At 54.2% G+C, this 20,000-nt stretch overlaps 4 protein-coding genes across 6 annotated transcripts in view; 1 reads left to right on the top strand and 3 right to left on the bottom strand.

Moving 5' to 3' along the window:
• LOC101078581 (matrix metalloproteinase-17-like) overlaps positions 1-1,020 on the bottom strand; it is an 8,400-nt gene extending 7,380 nt beyond the window's left edge. The window contains exon 1 of the mRNA XM_029837513.1: positions 672-1,020. Within this exon, the coding sequence (XP_029693373.1) occupies positions 672-758 (87 nt within the window). The 5' untranslated portion in view covers positions 759-1,020. The remainder of the gene's footprint in view (positions 1-671) is intronic.
• Positions 1,021-6,591: 5,571 nt separating this feature from the next.
• LOC101062144 (syntaxin-3-like) lies at positions 6,592-9,822 on the top strand. The gene is made up of 8 exons (XM_011620110.2): positions 6,592-7,018; positions 7,088-7,187; positions 7,509-7,583; positions 7,674-7,735; positions 7,803-7,911; positions 7,977-8,050; positions 8,125-8,256; positions 9,503-9,822. The coding sequence occupies exons 1-8, from the start codon at positions 6,998-7,000 to the stop codon at positions 9,698-9,700; spliced, it is 771 nt and encodes a 256-aa protein (XP_011618412.1). The 5' UTR covers positions 6,592-6,997; the 3' UTR covers positions 9,701-9,822.
• Positions 9,823-9,986: 164 nt separating this feature from the next.
• On the bottom strand, positions 9,987-13,195 carry pgam2 (phosphoglycerate mutase 2 (muscle)). Its single transcript, XM_029837506.1, has 3 exons — positions 12,697-13,195; positions 12,435-12,615; positions 9,987-10,295 (listed from the first exon to the last, which is right to left on the bottom strand). Exons 1-3 carry the CDS (start codon positions 13,111-13,113, stop codon positions 10,126-10,128), a joined length of 768 nt encoding a protein of 255 aa, XP_029693366.1. The 5' UTR covers positions 13,114-13,195; the 3' UTR covers positions 9,987-10,125.
• A 2,586-nt stretch (positions 13,196-15,781) lies between these two features.
• On the bottom strand, positions 15,782-19,746 carry nefma (neurofilament medium chain a). 3 transcript variants are annotated; one of them, XM_029837955.1, is made up of 4 exons: positions 18,599-19,744; positions 18,026-18,150; positions 17,112-17,885; positions 15,782-16,976 (listed from the first exon to the last, which is right to left on the bottom strand). In XM_029837955.1, the coding sequence occupies exons 1-4, from the start codon at positions 19,697-19,699 to the stop codon at positions 16,301-16,303; spliced, it is 2,676 nt and encodes an 891-aa protein (XP_029693815.1). In that variant the 5' UTR covers positions 19,700-19,744; the 3' UTR covers positions 15,782-16,300. The 3 variants fall into 3 exon arrangements, with proteins under 3 accessions (XP_029693815.1, XP_029693816.1, XP_003979509.2); XM_029837956.1 differs by having other exon boundaries at positions 15,782-16,946; XM_003979460.3 differs by having other exon boundaries at positions 15,782-17,885; positions 18,599-19,746.
• Positions 19,747-20,000: the final 254 nt, after the last annotated feature.

Here is a 20,000-nt window from a genome sequence, read left to right as displayed (position 1 = left end):
TTGCCGTGTGTTTGGTTTCCAGATCAAAACCACCAACACCAAGCCTCAGGATGTTCTCTCAGTCCACCAACAGAACCTCCGGCTAACCCTCACCCTCCTCCTCACCCGAAGCCCCTCCCCTTCACCAGGAGCCCCTCCTCCTCACCTGGAGCCCCTCCCCTTCGCATGGAGCCCCTCCCCCAGACCTGCCATTGCTCCTGTAGTGATGATGCGAACTACACGTCCCTGCAGACAATGGACTTAAGAATTACACGTTTATAACATGTTCATAACACGTACTAAAGACGTGTCCCTCACACGTGTCCCTGACGTGTCCCTCACACGTGTCCCTCACACGTGTCCCTCACACGTGTCCCTGACGTGTCCTGGGACAAATGTCCCGTCCTCTGGTTGGACAACATCGTTGTTTGTGGACAACAAGTTTTTAATTTCAGAGAAGTTAAATTTAAATAATTTCCAGAAGTTCCAGAAAAGTTCAATTGTGAATGAAATCAGATCCAATCAGGTTCGGGTTCGAACCGAACCTCATCGTGAGCGCGCATAGCGCGCGTCAGCGCTCCTCAAGAGCAAATGATTGATGTTTGACGTCACTCCTCCGGATGGGGGTGATTTCCCATCATTCCTTCTGTTCTGGACAAACTTCCCTGAAAAGTGTCCGGTGTTCAACTCACCACAGAGTCCAGCTGCGCGGTGCCGGACGGAGCCGCTCCGGTCCACGACCAGAGCCCCAGGAGCGGAACCAGCAGCGGCAGCAGCATCTCCGGCAGCTAATCCGACGACAGGCTGCTCCTCACGCACGAACCCGACCGCCGCATCCACCGCAGAACCACGCGGAGTTCCAGCTGCAGCACGAGAAGCGCGCGAGACCCGGGGAGGACGAGGCGTGACGCTCCGGTCCGGTCCGGTCCGGTCCGGCACGGGGCACCGTAATCCGATCTGGTCCGGAGCTGACGGAGACGCCGCGAGCTCTGACGACTGAAGCAGGGGCGCGCGAGTTTGTCTCGGCATACGCGGTGACGTCAGCGCGAGGGGCGAGTTTACAGCGAGCGTGGGGGCGGGGCCTCGAACAAAGCTGACGTCATAACGCACAAGAGGAAGAAACTCCAAAAAGGTTTTTTTGAATAATCTGAAAGCCGATTGGAGTACACGTTGACCACGCCCCTTTCCAAGTATGTTAGTGTGTATTGTATAGTGCCCCTCCCCTTCTCCATGATGTCATCATTTCATGACAGAACCCAAGAGGAAGCTCGGCTCTTGGTTCTGTCCGGGCAGAACCTCAGAGAGCAGAACAGAACCAGAAGGAACCAAAAGGAACCCGACAGAACCAGACAGAACCAGAAGGAACCCGACAGAACCAAAAGGAACCCGACAGAACCTGAAGGAACCCGACAGAACCCGACTCCGGCTTGAGCTCCTCATTTGTCCCAGTTCGGAGGTGTTGGGTCATCAGGCTCCGCCCACGAGCCGCCGCACTGGCTCCACCCCTGATGGTCAGTGACCACAGTGCATGATGGGAGATCAAAGTTCCTCTTTGCAATGTGGTCCACAGGAAGTGATGTCGTGGTGGAGTCACAGCTCATCCCTCATCCTGTGAGATGCTGAGTCAGCGGATGCATTAGCAGAGCGTTAGCTTAGCGAGGGGTGAAGATGCCGATGAAGACGAGGACGAAGGTGGCGCGTCTATTATCCAGCCGGCATGTGGGAGGAGCCATTTCAGGCTCGTTAGTGATGCAACGCCACATGGAAACATTCATCCCATAATACCCTGCTTCACGGCTCACTTGGCTCAGGCTGCTAATTAGCGGCGCCGCGGCCGGGTTCACGGACCGCCGGACGTGGGCCGGTATCGGTGGCCTTTCCGGTCCCGTGCAGCACGTGAGGAGCCCAGAAACCCACCAGCATCCAGTCTGAACCCTTCTGAAGGTCCAAATCCTTTCACATCAGAACCAAAGCGGAGAACCTTGGCAGGTGAATGAGTGCCGGAGCACAACAAAAGCCTCCACGTCACCACGGCAGGGAACGCCACGTCCCTGCGGAGCGGCGCCGCTAAGAGCAGCGAGACGTGAAGCGCGAGCTGACAGCAGCCGCTTCAGAAAACAAGCTAATTACCCACGTCAGCGCTGGCTCAGCTGACAGGAAACGGTCAGAGGGCCCGGGGCGACCTTCATCCTCTTCAGTCAACGATGCGGCTGGATGAACGCAGTCGCTGAACAAGCCCCTCCCCCTCCATGCTATCATGCTAACATAAGCCAAGACAATCACACCCCTTTAATTTGTTTAGCACAGAGGTTCTCAAAAATGTCGGGTCTCTCCACAGATCCGTGAGGCAGAGTTAATGCTAAGCTAAGCTAACCCACATTTGGTTGCTGTTTTATCTGAAGTGGTGTTGTTGCTAATGCTAGTTCTTTCCTCTAAATATTAGCATTCTATGGTGGCCGGAGGGTTGGCTGGGAATGCCGGGATCCAGCAGCGCTCCAGTTGGGCGGGAACGGGCCTCCACCTACTGCATGATGGGAAATTTGGACCATGTTAGCATTGACCTGTAGCATCTGCTTTGCTGGAAACCTTCCGCTGGTCCCTGGAAGTGGATCAGATCCCAAAACTGAACAGCAGGTGAGGCCACGCCCCCAAAGTCACATGAGTCAAGCAGACGCTGTCCTGGGCAACGCGTCATGACCACGCCCCCACCGATGTACCCGCCCATGACCGTGTCGCCACGCCCCATCGCTCTGTTCACGCCCCCAATGGCGTGGCCACGCCCCCGACTGGACAGAGAAACATCTGCAACTCATCTGTCATGGGTCCCCTTCCTCATCAGGACCTGGTCCAGAACTAGAAGTCCGGGGCTGAGCTAACATCCAGCTGCTCCGTCCTCTGGAGACATTTATGTTCCTGTGGTGAAAAACATCTGACATTTTGTTGATGCTAATGGCAGAAGCAACCTTGAAGAAATGCTAATGCTAAGCAGGAGGAGCAGCAAAGGCTAGGGTCTGGGAATGGGAGCAGGACCAACTGGGACGTCATCCCCAATCTGTCCACATGTCCCAGGACCGTGTCTGCTCTTGTCCCAGAAGACTCCATTAGCATCAGTTAGCATTGAGCGAGTTCGGGCATCTGGAGGGAAACAAACGATCGTTTCACCCAACAAAATATTTTCTCCAGAAAATGTGACCCAGTTTTTACGTGCACACACACACACACACACACACACACACACACACACCCCACACAGACACACACAAACACACACACACACACTCTCAAACACACACACACACACTCTCACACACACACACACACTCTCACACACACACATACACACTCTCACACACACACTCAGACACACACATACACTCTCACACACTCACACACACACACACTCAGGAGCTAGCACGCTACAGCTATTAATAGAGGAATGAGTTGGGTTGTGCGACCACCAAACCTTCAGCTTCTGCGTTACCATGGCAACACGGAGCTGCTGCAGAGCCACAAATGCAGCTGAAGCTCAGAAGGAGGGAGGTCAGAGGTCAAGCTGCTCCCGGAGCCTTTTCACCCTTCTGGCTGAGTCCATTTACGCCGGACGTCAGACCTGGGAATGACGTTGGGAATGGTGTTGGAATGGTGTTGGAATGGCGTTGGGAATGACGTTGGGAATGATGTTGGGAATGACGTGACAGCCCACTCTCAGCGTTGCCGTTCCAAAGCTGGAAAAGAGGATGCGACCTCCACGAGAGGGAGTCTGGCGCTTGTCCGAAGGAGTTCTGGACAAACTCGCTGGAGCAGGAGGAAGGAACGTGGTGCTGCCTGGGGGGTTCCTCCGGGGGCAGCCACCTCGGGGCTCGTGAGGAACCTCCGAAGGAAGTTCTGACTGAAATTCTGAGTAGAACTGGATCAGGTCTCTGGTGCAGAAGCTTCACACTTGTTGGTTCCTGCTGGAGACAGGAGACACAGACATAGGAGAACCTGGAGGAGGTCACCTTGGGTTTGTGTGAGGAGGAGTAAGAAGGAGCTCCCTCACAGCCAGAACATCGCAGAAGGTCCACAACGCGCAGCAGAACCCGAGACCCGGCTGTCATCACCTTCAACGCTCCAACACTGACGGAGCCTTCAGAGTTTTCCGGGACGCTTCCTGTGTCCATCGTTCCTCTGTGGTTCAGGAACCTGCTCCACGTTCTCTCCTGAGCAACCAGTTGGTGCCGGAACCTTCGGGCAATCTTCTCGCCTCCGTTGTGACCTCCACATTCGCCCGGCGTTAGCATCAGGATCGGCGTTAGCATCGGGATCGGCGTTAGCATCGGGATCGGCGTTAGCATCGGGATCGGCGCAGCCAGGAGCCACCAGATAACAGAAGCTTCAGCTCCAAACTGGCCGGCGCTGTTTCAGGGGCATAAACTGAGAACTGAACCTGGTTCTGGTCATCTACAGACGGGCCACCACACCTGAGACACCTGTGCCTCCGCCTCGCACGTGTTGGCCCCGCCCTCTCAGAAAGAGCTCATCCCTCAGGTCACTGTTGTGGGACCTTTGACCTCTGATCTCCTGACCTTTGCTCTGCTCCAGCCTGTGAAGATCTGCTGGTCCAATCAGAGGGTTTTCAGGTGCGATGGTGTCAGGATGCCAGGCTGGATGTTCTGCCTGGTTCTGCTGTGAGGCGTGAGTGGATGCAGCCTCTCAAACCTGTTCCTGACCAGCGGAGCGGCCCGGCTGGCTCAGCCCGGATCATCGACCCACCTGATTCCAGGTCAGATCAGCTGGCACATGTGCAGAGAGAGGAGCCTTAGGATGATCCGCTAATCATCTGCTCACCACTTCCTGTTTGATGACGGCTCGGCTGATCCGGCTTCGGTCTGCTGCAGATCCTCTTGAGAGGTGAATCAAAGGAGTCCTGGTTCTGGTTCCCCAGCAGGAGGAGCAGCAGGATCCTCAGCGAACCTGCTGAGCAGCTACTTCCTCTGTGAAGATGAGGATTCCCTTGTGGATCCAAACTGGGATGTTTCCATCACATCAAAGGGGAACTGAGGCGGCATCAGCTGGATTTCCATTTGTTGATTTCAGTCCGATCGCAGCTGATCCGGCTGGGCTCCGTCGGAGGGACCTGCCCCGACCTGCACCAGATCCACCAGAACCACCACGTCCCGCCGTGGGCACCGGCTGGGATCCAACCATCATGGTGCGGGAGGTTCCAGCAGTTTCAGGAAGTCCAGAGAACATCTGGACAGGTTGAGGGATCTGTGATCCATCATCACCGTTAACAGCAGGTGGCGCTGTGAGGAACCCGTGACAGGAACCCGCCACCCAGGGCTCAGCCCATCAGAACCACGGCTGAACCCTGACGCAGACGTGTCTCGCCTGACGCTGCTTCATCACCTTCAGATGAAGCCGTATTATTCATGTGCACAGTCAGTGTTTTTGAGGAGGTTACCATGACAACCAGCTCCTCCATTAAACCCACCTGACCCGTGTTTTGCATGTTGGGATGGAAACAAGGCCTCCGAAGGTTCTGTTGCTCTTCTCAGCCGTGATGTCATCAGTGGAAAGTCTCAGTCAGCCAATCAGGTCCATCTTTAGCGCCGGCAGACTGAGCGGCCTGTTTTACGACGCTCTTTCAACGCAGCACTGATCACGGGTCAGATATGGGATCAGGGTGGTCCAGGTTCTGGTGGCAGATTCATGATCTGCTGCTGGTTCTGGTTCAGGGTTGACATCAACTGAGCAGGTTTGGCTCATTAGCTTCTAATGTAGCTTCATTTCCTGTCATTACTGCAGCGTCACGGCTCTGCGGACACGCCTGTCAGACCGCGTCTCCCTGAGTGATGAGCGCCATGGACACGCAGTCCCGGGATAATGTGTCCATGGCGACGCGCTTCGCCTCTCTCATTTCCATGCTAACGCTGAGTGATGTTCAGCGAGCACGTGACTGCTTCTGTTCAGACATGATTACGTTTCCACAGCGTCTTCCAGCTTTTTAATCTGCAACTTTCTCTCATCTTTTATGGACCCAATGAGACACGCTTCAGCCTGTCCTGGGCGGGGCCGAGTGTGGGCGGGGGCGAGTGTGGGCGGGGGCGAGTGTGGGCGGGGCCGAGCGTGAGCGGGGCGAGCCTGGGCGTGGTCCACCCTGGGCGGGGCCGAGCGTGGGCGGGGGCGACTGTGGGCGGGGCCGAGCATGAGCGGGGCGAGCCTGGGCGTGGCCGAGCGTGGGCGTGGGCCACTATGGGCGGGGCCGAGCATGAGCGGGGCGGGCTTGGGCGTGGTCCACCCTGGGCAGGGGCGACCCTGGGCCAGGGGCTCCAGTGCTGAGCTAGCATGGTCCTGATGTCTGCATGGATGGCTGAAGGATGGATGGATCGAGGAAGAATAATTAGTCCAGTTTCAGCTGTTACAGCTCCATCTGTCGGTGGGAAGGAGGAACAACACCCTGCTGAACATTGTTATTATTAATACACACGTATGTATGTATGTATGTGTATGTGTGTGTGTATGTATGTATGTGTGTGTGTGTGTGTGTGTGTGTGTATGTGTTTGCGCGAGCGCGTGTTTGTATGTTTCCGGGTGTATTTTGAGGCGTTTCCTGAACTTCCGGTGTCCTCTCAGCGATGAGGTGTGTGGGAGCGCCCTCTCTTGGGCACATTTTATTTTGTCTAACTATGCTTTGTTGAGACACAGTCGGCGACGCGCCTCCGTGCCCGCGCTCTGTGTGCACAGGAGAGTACAGGTGAGCGCAGCCATCGGACAGGTAAAAGCAGGTAAACGCAGGTACAAGCAGGTACAAGCGGCCGAAGGAGCCTGAGCCCTCCGCCTGTTCGCTTCCTCCGCACCGCTCTGGGCTGCGGGCTGCTCCGGATCCCTCTGCGGGACTCTGACCGCGTCTGAGCGGATCAAACCCGTCAGACGTCGCGCTGGATGCAGCAGCTGCGGAGCTGTTTCCGCTAATTGTTGAGCCGCCGGAGGACTAGTTCCTCTCTCTCGGGCTTCAGGCTGCAGCGGAGGGACACAGATGGAGGAGCTCTTCATGAAGGTGAAAACCACAAAAATATCTTAATTTCGCTTTGGAAAACATGACGTCATCCTCGCTACGTGTGCTCAGGTGGGCCAGGTGAGGACCCAACTCGACAAGCTCTCACGTCACGTGGAGGAGGCGCAGAAGAGACACGTGCTCATTTTATCCAATCCGGTGCAGGAACAGAGTGAGTCCAGAGCCAGCAACTCCAGAGCCGAGCTTTAGCATGCGTTAGCTCAATGGAGCGGGTCCAGTGGAGGTGTTCTCATCTTTGTGTGATCACCTGACGGTTTGTTTCATCTCGGCTGCAGCTTTGATGGTTCAAGAAATTGTGGTTAATAAATAATCCAAACACATCTGGAGATTAAAAAACCGTCTGATATTCAACAATAAGCAACGTATATTAGGAAAAGTTCTTCAACGTAAGGAAAAGCAGCGTCCACAGAAACAACATCAAAGATGCTGATTGGTCGATTTAATCCAGGATATTTTGCTGCTTTGATCTCAGCAACCAAAGACGAGCTGGACAAACTGGAGCAGGAGACCAGGAGGGACGTCCACGTGATCCGGCACCAGCTGAAAGGTGAGTTCAGTCCGTTATTGATCCATATTGATCAGAAACCCGCCGTTTTGAGGTGCTGGATGAACTCATTGGCTCTTTTGGCGGCTTCAGTGATGCAAACTCAACTTCCTGCTGAAGACTCTTCTGTGGTGACCCGGATTCACAGGAACCAGGTGAGGTCCAACCTTCTCACCCTCGCCAGATGTTCTTCAGGTCTTCACTCGTGCTCTCGTCCTGCAGCTCGGTCACATGACGCTCTGCTTCACTGACATCATGAAGCGCCATCACGCCACGCAGACGGCGTTCCGGGAGAAGTGTAAAGCGCAGATTCGGCGCCAGCTGCACATCGGTGAGTTGGACAGTGGCGACGTGGTCGACGGTCCGGAGCTGAACTCCCCTCTGCCGATGTTGCAGTGAACGAAGAGACCACAGATGAGGAGCTGGAGCAGATGTTGGACCGCGACCGTCTGGCTGTCTTCATGTCACACGTCAGTAGCGAGGACGCCGCGGCGGCGGCGGCTGTGATGTCAGCGGCTGGTGACTAACTGAGGTCTCCTCACAGATGAGCTCGTCCTTCTCCACCGAGGCGCTGAACCAGATCCACGCTCGCCATCGGGACATCGTCAGGCTGGAGTCCAGCATCAAGGACCTGCAGCAGGTTTTCTGTGACGTCGCCGCCCTGCTGGACAGTCAGGTCAGCTGATAACGCCCGCTCCTCCTCTCTTATCTTATCAGTGGCTGATTGTCCAGCAGGGCGGCGCCGAGAGACGAAAAAATGATTAAAAATCATCGAAAGCTGTTGTTAAATACTGAACTTGATTTCAGTGATGTGATGACAAAAAGTGATGAAAATAAAGAAGACAGAAGGGTAGAAGACACCGAGGGGTTAGGTTAGGGTAGGTTAGGGTAGGTTAGGGTTAGGTTAGGTTAGGGTTAGGTTAGGTTAGGGTAGGTTAGGGTTCAGGGGTTAGGTTAGGGTTAGGGTTAGGTTAGGTTAGGGTAGGTAGGTTAGGTTAGGGTTCAGGGTTAGGTTAGGTTAGGGTTAGGGTAGGGTTAGGTTAGGTTCAGGGTTAGGTTAGGGTAGGGTTAGGTTAGGTTAGGGTTAGGGTAGGGTAGGTTAGGGTTCAGGGTTAGGGTTCAGGGTTAGGTTAGGGTTAGGGGTTAGGGTTAGGTTAGGGTTCAGGGTTAGGTTAGGTTAGGGTTCAGGGTTAGGTTAGGTTAGGGTTAGGTTAGGTTAGGGTTCAGGTTAGGTTAGGGTTAGGGTTAGGTAGGTCAGGGTTAGGGTTAGGGTTAGGTAGGTTAGGGTTCAGGGTAGGTAGGTTAGGTTAGGGTTCAGGGTTTAGGTTAGGGTTAGGGTTAGGTTAGGGTTAGGTTAGGTTAGGTTCAGGGTTAGGTTAGGTTAGGGTTCAGGGTAGGTTAGGTTAGGGTTAGATTAGGGTTAGGTTAGGTTAGGGTTAGGGTTCAGGGTTAGGTTAGGGTTAGATTAGGGTTAGGTTAGGTTAGGGTTAGGTTAGGGTTAGAGTTAGATTAGGGTTAGGTTAGGTTAGGGTTAGGTTAGGGTTAGAGTTAGATTAGGGTTGGCCAGATCCAACAGGAGACCATCCTCCTCCTCATTGGGAGGGTCAGAGGTCAGACGTACGCTAAGGTTAGGGTTAGACCATCACGAGGATGTCCAGAGGAGGTGGATCGGCCTGTGGTCTCATTGGTCCACTGTGGCTCTGGTTCCAGTCCTGTGTGGGTCTGTGGTTCCGAGTTCCTCAGATGTGTCCTCATTATTCTGTTTTAGAGGACGTTCCATCATCAGCAACATCTGGAATGTTTTGTTCATCCAGATGTTGGAGCACCGAGCTGCTAACTGAGACTGATGCTGCTGCTCCGTATTTGATGGCGGCGCCGCTGAGCCGTGTCATGTGACCTGAGTGCTGCCTCTCTCCCGTCAGGGCGAGTTGATCAACAACATCGAGAAGAACGTGACGAGTGCTGCCGAGTACGTGGGCCAGGCGCGAGCAGAGGCGCACAAAGCCGTGACGTACAAGAAGAACCCGACCAGGATCACGTCTCTGCCCAACTTCCTGAAACCGTCAAAGAAGAAACCCAACCGGGCCAAGCAGAACCGCTCAGAACTGGACCAGAACTAACCTGCAGCTGTCGGCGCTCTCGCGTTCCTTCTTCTGAACTGACCCCCGTCGCTTCTTCTGTTTGATGATCATTTTACAACAATCCCACCAAAATAATAAAACATTCCGAACGGAAATGAAAAGCTCGGGTCCGATTTCTGGTGTTGAGATGGTTCAACTGTCATAACAAATGTTTTGAGCGGTAACTTTAAGTTGTCATTCTTAGATGTGTTTGTTCCTTTGAAGTGAAAGGTGAGAACCTGCAGGGGAACCTTCAGCTGGGAGCAGAAGAATCAGACAGACAAGATCAAAACCTTCCCACTTTATTGGTGTCAGGATGAAGAGCTGATGGAAAAAGCTGAGTCATCGTTACTGGGACAGCTGTGGCTGGAACCGTCTCCAACAGAACTCCGGTTGGAATGCGCTGAACGGGCCGGGAGCTGGGCTCACTTCTTGGCTTTGCCCTGGGCGGCCACGGCCTCCATGGCCTTCCTCACCGTTTCCTCGTCACCCAGGAAGGACATGGGTTTGACGGGCTTCAGGTTGGCGTCCAGCTCGTACACGATGGGGATTCCCGTAGGGAGGTTCAGCTCCATGATGGCGGCGTCGGACATTCCTGCACACAGGTGAGAATAAACGTTCAGCTGGGGGTCACATTTCAGAATGAGACGGCTCGAGTCCACCTCAGATCCTGGGAGAGCTGAAGCTGGTTCCTGTCGCTCAGCCGAGCAGAACCAGCAGAGGCGCTAACTGGGTCCAGGCAGGAAGCCTGAATCTACTTCCTGTTGGCCTTCACGGTCTGGATGTGTCAGTGTTGCTCCTGCTTACAGATGTCTGACCTTCTTCCACAAAGGTCGTGACTGTAACAAGAACCATCGTTCTATTTATAACAGTTGCTGAGTGTCTGGCAGCTTCCCCAGTGATCCCAGTCAGACCAGCAGCTATGGTCACCCCTTCATCCCACCATCATCATCATCATCATCACCATCTTCATCACCACCATCTTCATCATCTTCACCATCACCATCTTCATCATCACCACCACCATCTTCATCATCTTCACCATCACCATCTTCATCATCACCATCACCACCATCTTCATCACCATCACCACCATCTTCATCACCATCTTCATCATCACCATCTTCATCATCACCATCACCACCATCTTCATCACCATCACCACCATCTTCATCACCATCTTCATCATCACCATCTTCATCATCACCATCACCACCATCTTCATCACCATCATCTTCATCACCATCACCACCACCACCATCTTCATCATCTCCATCTTCATCACCATCTTCATCATCTCCATCTTCATCACCATCACCGATTCTGTTCGTGACTTTTATGGACAGAATTTCTAGGTGCAGTCGTGGTGTTGAGGGGGTCCGGTTTGGTGACCTCAGGATCGGGGCTCTGCTCTTTGATGTGGTCCTGTTGGCGTCATCGGCCCGTGACCTCCAACGATCACTGGATCGGTTCGGCGCTGTGTGTGAAGCCGCTGGGATGAATCAGCACCTCCAAATCCGAGGCCACGGTTCTCAACTGGAAAAAGGTGGAGTGCCTTCTCCGGGTCAAGGGGGAGATCCTGCCCCAGGTGGAAGAGTTCAAGTACCTCGGGGTCTTGTTCAGGAGTGAGGGAAGAATGGAGCGGGAGGTCGACAGGCGGATCGGACTCTGCACCGGTCCGTAGTGGGTGAAGAGATTTACCGGTGGATCTTCGTTCCTCCCCTCACCTGTGGCCATGACCTTTGGGTCATGACCGAAAGAACAAGATCACGGGTACAAGCGGCTCCGGTAGGAGACCCCCGGGGAGACCCAGGACACGTTGGAGAGACTATGTCTCTGGTCTGGGAACGCCTGGGGATCCCTCCGGATGAGCTGGAAGAGGTAGCTGGGGAGAGGGAAGTCTGGGCCTCTCTCCTCAGGCTGCTGCCCCCACGACCCGACCCCGGATAAGGGTAGAGGGAGGATGATGGATGGATGGATGGTTAATTACGTTTAAACACGGTTAAACACGGTTAAACACGGCTAAACACGGCTAAACACGGTTAAACACGGCTAAACACGGCTAAACACGGCTAAACACGGTTAAACACGGCTAAACACACGGCTAAACACGGTTTAAACACGGCTAAACACGGCTAAACACGGCTAAACACGGCTAAACACGGTTAAACACGTTTAAACACGGCTAAACACGGTTAAACACGGCTAAACACGGCTAACACGGTTAAACACGGCTAACACGGCTAAACACGGTTAACACGGTTAAACACGGCTAAACACACGGCTAAACACGGTTAAACACGGCTAAACACGGCTAAACACGGCTAAACACGGCTAAACACGGCTAAACACGGTTAAAACACGGCTAAACACGGCTAAACACGGTTAAACACGGCTAAACACGGCTAAACACGGTTAAACACGGTTAAACACGGCTAAACACGGCTAAACACGGTTAAACACGGCTAAACACGGTTAAACACGGCTAAACACGGCTAAACATCTGTACGTGTGCACTGTGAACAGCCAACAAGCGTGAGAGAGAGAGCAGCTACAGTGGGCAACCATGGCAACAGGCATTAGCATGCTAATGCTACTGACCACCATGGAATCATTGAATCTCTTTTCAGGTGGTGTCGCGTGTTGGCTGTGTTTAACCTCGGTGGACTCGCCGCCGCACAGCCTCAAACCAGGTCAGCTAACTGCAGAAGAAGAACCTGTTTGTGGAACTCACCATCCAAGTGCTTGACGATGCCACGGAGACTGTTGCCGTGGGCAGCAATGATGACGTTCTTCCCGGCCTTGATTTCCGGGGCGATGACTTCGTTCCAGAACGGCAGGGCGCGGGCAATGGTGTCCTTCAGAGACTCGCAGGTGGGGAGCTCACCTGGCTTCAGGTTCTTGTAGCGCCGTGACTGGAGGTGGCGAGAACATCGTTAGCTTACTCACGGACAAATGCTGTCGGAGAATCAAGCGAATCCCACCAATGCTCTCACCTCACTGATGATCTTGTGGTAGGGGTGGTCCTTGTCCATCGGGGGGGGAGGGATGTCGAAGGAGCGGCGCCAGATCTTCACCTGCTCCTCGCCATGCTTCTCGGCCGTCTCAGCTTTGTTGAGGCCAGTCAAGCCACCGTAGTGACGTTCATTTAGACGCCAGGTTCTGATGACGGGCAGCCACATTTGGTCAGTGCCCTCCATGATGGTCCACAGGGTCTTCACAGCTCGCTTCAGCACGGAGGTGTAGCACACGTCAAACTTTAACCCCGCCTCTTTAATGGCCTGAGCCCCACGCCTGGCCTCCTCCACACCCTTCTCACTGAGGTCAGCATCAAACCACCCGCAGAAGCGGTTCTCCTGGTTCCAGGAGCTCTCCCCATGGCGAACGATTACCAGACGATGAACTGCCGTCATCTTTGACTTTAGCTTGAGCGTGGAGACAGAATCAGGCGCCCTTCACTCACCGACCAACAGTGAGGCGGCGGCGGCGGCGGCGGCGCTTTTTATAGCAGCCTGTGACAGATACCCGACTCCAGCCAATAGCAGTGGAGCTGCGGCCAGCTGGGACCTCTGAAGACCAAAGGTCAGTCATGAAGCCAAAATAGCAACATGACTTTTAAAGTGACACCTCTGCCAGCTAGACGGCACGTTAGCATGGTAGCATGTTTATGAAGTGTGTCGTGTGTTTAACGCCGACAGGGTTCCCGTGGAGGGAGGTCATGTGACCGCGCGGCCACAGGATTTTCCCTCAAACTTCCTCTTCACGAGTTTATGTCGACACAGGAAAGAGGCTCAGCGCCCGTTTCTGTTGTGACCTCCAGGTGTCGCTCTTGAACCGGGAGCGTTAGCCGTGGGATCTGATGGGTTCTGTTGAAACTCCATTTGTTTCCAGTGTTGGATCGCAATACCTCTCGTATGTAGCTGCTAATCCACGTGTTCTTTGAATGAAGACTTAAAGAAGAAAAATGCCAATTTCAAAATGTATTTAACAATAGAACCATTTCGAGATACAAATATTCCAGAGCTCCGGCCAGTTCATAACCCTACAAGAACAGAGTCCATTGCCAGGGCAACCTAACTATCCCTTGGCCCAGTCTTTTATAGAAACACACATGCAAATTCTCAATGTTCATACAATCCAATCCAGTTCCTCTGCTGGGATGGCCTCGTCCTCCTTTGGTGTTGGTACAGTCCTTCTTCTCCATTATCTTCCCAGGTGGCCAGATCAAAGTTCCCATTCTTCATGCAAATAAGATCACCAACCCCCCCCTGATGTCCCGTTTATGATGGGTGTTTGACACCCCCTGCCTGACTGGCTCCTGAGATTACAATGGAACAACAACAATCCTGTGAAAGGAATGTCTCTGATCCTTGTTACATTAGCTAATGGGTCTACCAAGCCTAACTTCTAAGAGAAGACAGGAACATATGGTGAACACATAATACAAGATAAAGACAATGCTCATCACCAGATGACTGATGATTGGTGACGGGGAGATCCGTCATGGTGGACCAACAGAAGTCCTGCTGGACCTGCTGCTCTCATCCGTCCGTCCTTGGACACGTTTGGCCCTAACTGGTTCAATCCTTCAGCAACACCCTGATCCAGGCGCTCCACCAGGTGGGTCACCTCCACCCCTGCTCCGAATGCTTGTCAGAAACTGTCCGTCAGATCTGAAAAATCTGAGAATTCACATCAGGTACGAAAACCAGTGAAACCTTAAACAAAAAACTCAAACATCTGGATAAAAGGTTGCTCAGAGTCTCTGGAAGAACAGATGGAATCTCGAATGCAGCCAGGTGGGTCGGTCCACAGGTGGGTCGGTCCACAGGTGGGTCGGTCCACAGGTGGGTCGGTCCACAGGTGGGTCTGTCCACAGGTGGGTCGGTCCACAGGTGGGTCGGTCCACAGGTGGGTCTGTCCACAGGTGGGTCGGTCCACAGGTGGGTCGGTCCACAGGTGGGTCTGTCCACAGGTGGGTCGGTCCACAGGTGGGTCGGTCCACAGGTGGGTCTGTCCACAGGTGGGTCGGTCCACAGGTGGGTCGGTCCACAGGTGGGTCAGTCCACAGGTGGGTCAGTCCACAGGTGGGTCTGTCCACAGGTGGGTCGGTCCACAGGTGACCGGTCACCTGCGCATCACAGACGGTTCTATGTCGTGCCTAAAGCGACCCTCGACCCAAAGCTCTCTTCTCTGAACTGTGCACCACCACCCTGGAAACCATCACCCTGGAAACCATCACCCTGGTAACCACCACCCTGGAAACCATCACCCTGGTAACCACCACGCTGGAAACCACCACCCACCCTGGAAACCATCACCCTGGAAACCATCACCCTGGAAACCACCACCCACCCTGGAAACCACCACCCACCCTGGAAACCATCACCCTGGAAACCACCACCCACCCTGGAAACCACCACCCACCCTGGAAACCACCACCCTGTAAACCACCACCCACCCTGGAAACCATCACCCTGGTAACCACCACCCTGGAAACCACATGAGAACTTTGACCTTCTGATCTTTTTGTGACTGTGCAGAGAATTGTGGGTAAAGATAACAGAACGAAGCCTGATCAAAGCTCAAAGCGCCCTCTGCTGGAAGCGAAACCGCACCACAGCCCCATACTGGAGCTTTATGGGTCGTTAGCGCCCCCTACTGTTTAAATGTTGCTGTTGCACCTCAAAGAAGGGTTTGATTTGACTGGTTCATCTTTTAGTTTTGCTTATATTTGACATTTAAATCAGTAAAATGAGACTCACTCAGCTTCATCTGCAGATTAGCTTTAATCACTGTTAGCTTAGCTTTCAGTATTCACTGACCATTCTACAGATTAGCTTCAGTTAGCATCGAGTTAGCATGTGTGCAGAAAAAAAGATGAGCTGAGTTTTTCAGCGTTGTGATACTTGGCAGCTCAGAATAAATACTTAATACTTTTTATTCTAGTCATGTGACCCAATCACAAACACTGAAAGGTCACATGATCAGTGTTCAGCTCCACCCTTCAGATATTTAAAATGCTTCAGTAAATGCTAGCAGAAAAGCTAGTTTTGGCTTCAGTAACGTTGATAACACAGGTTTTCTTTAGGATGGCGTTTATTAAGCAAAGGCTGCTGGGAAATTGGTGGATGGGTTAGCAGACAGTAGCACCTGGTTATTTCTGTGTACTTGAACCTCGGCCATCCCCTCGTACACGTAGCGTGGTTACGTTTCTGGAGATAAACGGATGGAAAGCGAGTTTTTAAGGCGTTTTCTGCGTTCCGCCGGAGTTTCACCGGACATTGTTGTTCTTCCCATTTTGGCTCATTTGACATCTTCACCTCTTCTGGACACTCCCATTGGCCCCGCCCCCTTCCCCACATTCATTGTCACAGTAATTCTACCACACCTGTACAAGAGTAGCCCCGCCTCCTGAGCTGGCATGCAGACCCCTCCCCTAAGAACTGCAGAAAACAAAAGCTAATGGATAAAATGTCTCTCGCTCTTGGCAAAGCTGTCGCTCTCATGCACAGTTAAAGTTTTGGCGTCTTTCTACGGTTTTATTGGAGGTTAGCGCTGCTACGCCGCTAGCTATGGTTGGTTACATCGGGTGGTGGCTCAGTTGCCGTCGGCGACCTGCGTGATGGACTGGGTGGTGTGTTTCTCCGTCTTCTTGCTGGACACCAGCGTTTCCTGCAGGTCCTGAATCTCCTCCGCTTCCTTCACCGTCTCCGTCACGGTGACCGATTTGGTGATGAGTTTGGACCCGTCGTCGCCGGTCGTGATCGTCTCCACGGTTTTGGTGATGACCACTTTCTGGCCTCCGTCATCCTTCACTGGGCTTTCGTCCACACCGTTGGTGATCAGGTCAGGCTCTTTGTCCTGCCCCTCGGGGGTCCTGGTGCTCAGCTCCCCGTTCATCGAGACGTCCTTCAGTCCGACCGTCTCTTCGGCCGAGCCGCTCGTTTCCTTCTCAGCACCTTTAGGCGCCTCTGCTTTGGTCTCCACCTCTGAGCCCCCGACCTTCTGTGATTCAGCAGCTGGACCTTCGGCTTTGGGGGATTCGGATTTTGGGGATCCGGCTTTGGGGGATTCGGATTTTGGGGATCCGGCTTTGGGGGATTCGGCTTTGGGGGATTCGGATTTTGGGGATCCGGCTTTGGGGGATTCAGATTTTGGGGATCCGGCTTTGGGGGATTCAGATTTTGGGGGTCCGGCTTTGGGGGATTCGGATTTTGGGGATCCGGCTTTGGGGGATTCGGATTTTGGGGATTCGGCTTTGGGGGATTCGGATTTTGGGGATCCGGCTTTGGGGGATTCGGATTTTGGGGATCCGGCTTTGGGGGATTCGGCTTTGGGGGATCCGGCTTTGGGGGATTCGGATTTTGGGGATCCGGCTTTGGGGGATCCGGCTTTGGGGGATTCGGATTTTGGGGATCCGGCTTTGGGTGATCCGGATTTTGGGGATCCGGCCTTTGGTGAGCCCAGCTCAGGGGATTTGGATGATCCAGTTTTTAAGGAGTCGGGTTTTGAAACCTCGACAGTTTTGGTCCCTGCGGTTTCTATTTTTGGGGCTTCAGTTTTAATCAGGACATCTTGGTCTCCACTTCCTGTGTCTTGGTCCGGAGCTCCACTCTCCTCTTCATGCTCTTCCTGTTCTCCACCTCCAACTGTCTCTTCCTCAGAAGTTTTGGATTTTGCAGCTTTGGTGCACAGAATTGTCTCCTCGACCACCTCTGCTTCCTCCTCCTCCTCCTCCTCCTCCTCTTCTCCTTCATCACTTCCCACGACACCCCCCTCTTTACCCTCACCTTCCTCCTCCTCCTCCTCTTCATCACCACTTTTCTTCTCCAGCTCACTGGGAGCTCGTGCAGCTACTGTGGCGACAGTAGCGGCCACCATCCGCTCCTCCTGCTCCTGCTCCTGCTCCTCCTCCTGCTCCTCCTCCTCCCCCTCCTCCTCCTGCTCCTCCTCCCCCTCCTCCTCCCCCAGGGTGGTGGACAGCTCCTGAGCGATGGCTGCCAGGGCGTCCTCCATGTCCATCCTGTCGTCCTCCACCCGCGTCTCCTCGATGATCTCTTCTACAAACTTGTGCTGCACCTTCAGTTTGGGAGCTTCAGATTTCTGTTTGGATATTTTAGAGCTGATGGACTGGCGATAGGGGGCGGAGCTAAAGTGTGTTTCCTCCCCCTCTAGCAGTTTCCTGTCAAGACGACAAATATATTTATAAATATTGATAAATTATATTAGTTGTGAAGTAAAAACCATAAAAATTGATTTAATGCGAATAAGTGATTTGGTTTTCCCGCCATAAAAGCGTCCTTTTATTGACGTGATTGGGACCTGTAGGCGGCGATCTCGATGTCCAGCGCCATCTTCACGTTCAGGAGGTCCTGGTACTCCCGCAGGTGACGGGACATCTCCCACTTGGTGCTTTTGAGCTCGTTATCAAGCTGATCAATCGTTTCCTGAAAGAGAAAATATCTGTCAATGTGATGATTGGTAATGGGTCAGAACATCCCCCGGGTCAGGTTACGGGTCAGAACCCCCCCCCCCTCCCGGGTCAGGTTACGGGTCAGAACCCCCCCCGGGTCAGAACCCCCCCCCCCAGGACTGTGCGTCACTTGGTCTGACTGGTTTCATTCCTCTGATTTCTGATCTAATGTATACTCTTGTGTACAGCAGCCACCTCTGACCTCTGACCTCTGACCCTGCATTAAAGAAGCTCCAGTCAAAGCTGAGTCAGCAACACATGTGCGCGCGCGCGCGCGCGCACGGCCCCTCTCTGCAGTCCCGCACCATCTTCATCATCTTCATCGTTACGCAGCAGAAATTCGCGTCATTTTGAAGCCGTCTAACAAATCAAACTTTGAAAGTTTCTGGACCGGTTCCGAACTCCAGCGGAGCCCAACTCGCCTGCAGGCCGGCCAGGTCGCCGCTGTGTCGGTCCTCGATGTCGCTGAGCTGCCGCTCCAGGGAGTCTCGGGTCCCGCGCGCGGACTCCAGCTCCACCGTCCTGGTCTGCAGCTGGCGCCGGTAGTCCGCGATCTCGTCGCGCGCGGACTTGATGGCGTCCTTGTTGGACTCGGCGGCCTCGGTGAGTTTGGAGTAGCGGCTCAGGAACCAGCTCTCCACCTGCTGCTGGTTCTGCTGGGAGTGACCTTCCAGCTCGCAGCGGATCTCTCGCAGCGCCTCGGTGATGTCCGCCCTCTGCGGCTCGTGGCGCTCCACGCTCACCTGAGCCGCCTGGATGTGCGCGAGCAGCTCGCTCACCTCCTCCTCGTGGTTGTTGCGGATGAAGGCGACCTCGTCCTGCAGGGACTGGACTTTCTTCTCCAGCTCGGACTTTGCCAGCTCGGAGTCACTCGTGTCCTTCTTCAGGACGCGGATGATGGCTTCGGTCTCGTCCCGGATGCGAGCCTCCTCCTCCAGGCGGTCCCGGAGCCGCTGGATGTCCTCCTCGAGGTGCTCGGAGTCCAGCTGGATCTGCGTCTTGTCGCGGTGGATCTGCTCCAGGGCGGCTCGCAGCTCCTGCAGCTCCTGGTCATACAGGTCCCCCAACTGCGTGCGCGTCACCTGCCTCTGCCGCAGCGCCTGGATCTCCGCCTCGATCTGCTGGTTCTGCTGTTCCAGGTAGTGAACTTTGTCGATATAGACCACGAAGCGGTCGTTCAGGCCCTGCAGCTGCTCCTTCTCGTTGGAGCGCCGGTAGTCTCCGTTCAGGACGGAGTTCTGGCTGAAATCCGCGCTGTCTGCGGAGCTGTAGCCGCGGGACAGCGGGGCGTTGACGGTCCTGCGGTAGGACGCGGAGACCGCCGAACCGAGACTGGAGCGGGTCCAGGGCTGGGAGCGGTACCCGCTGGACGAGCGGCTGTAGCTGCTCCGCGTGTCCATGGCTCTTCTGAAGGGGGTCCCGAACGTCTCCACCGAGTAGCTCATCCGGCCAGAACTAAGTTTGACTGATGGGAGGAGTGGGTGGGTGCGGTGCGGTGCGTGTGTGCGTGTGCGTGGCTGCATCAGCGGCCCAGCCCTTTGGACTGCCGCTTTTAAAGCCTCTGTTGGGGGACAGCGCCGGTCCCGGTCGGAACCACGTGATCCGCTGCAGGGGCGTGAACAGACAAGTTCAGGAGGACTTGAGTCAAAGAAGATCCAAAATAACCCACACTGGATGATACAGAAACAGACACGAGTAAGATTAACCTTTAAAGTCACGTGACCAATCAGATGATGTCTGTCTTCCCTGTTGGAGGAACGTGACACCTACGCCCCTGTTTATTGATCTTTTCTGATCAGAAACAAACAAAGCAGCTGCTGGTCA

Source organism: Takifugu rubripes, chromosome 6 (assembly GCF_901000725.2).
Source record: "Takifugu rubripes chromosome 6, fTakRub1.2, whole genome shotgun sequence".
Taxonomy (NCBI): Eukaryota; Metazoa; Chordata; class Actinopteri; order Tetraodontiformes; family Tetraodontidae; genus Takifugu; species Takifugu rubripes.
Note: the sequence above shows the minus strand (reverse complement) of the source record. Positions and strands in the feature narration are given on the sequence as shown.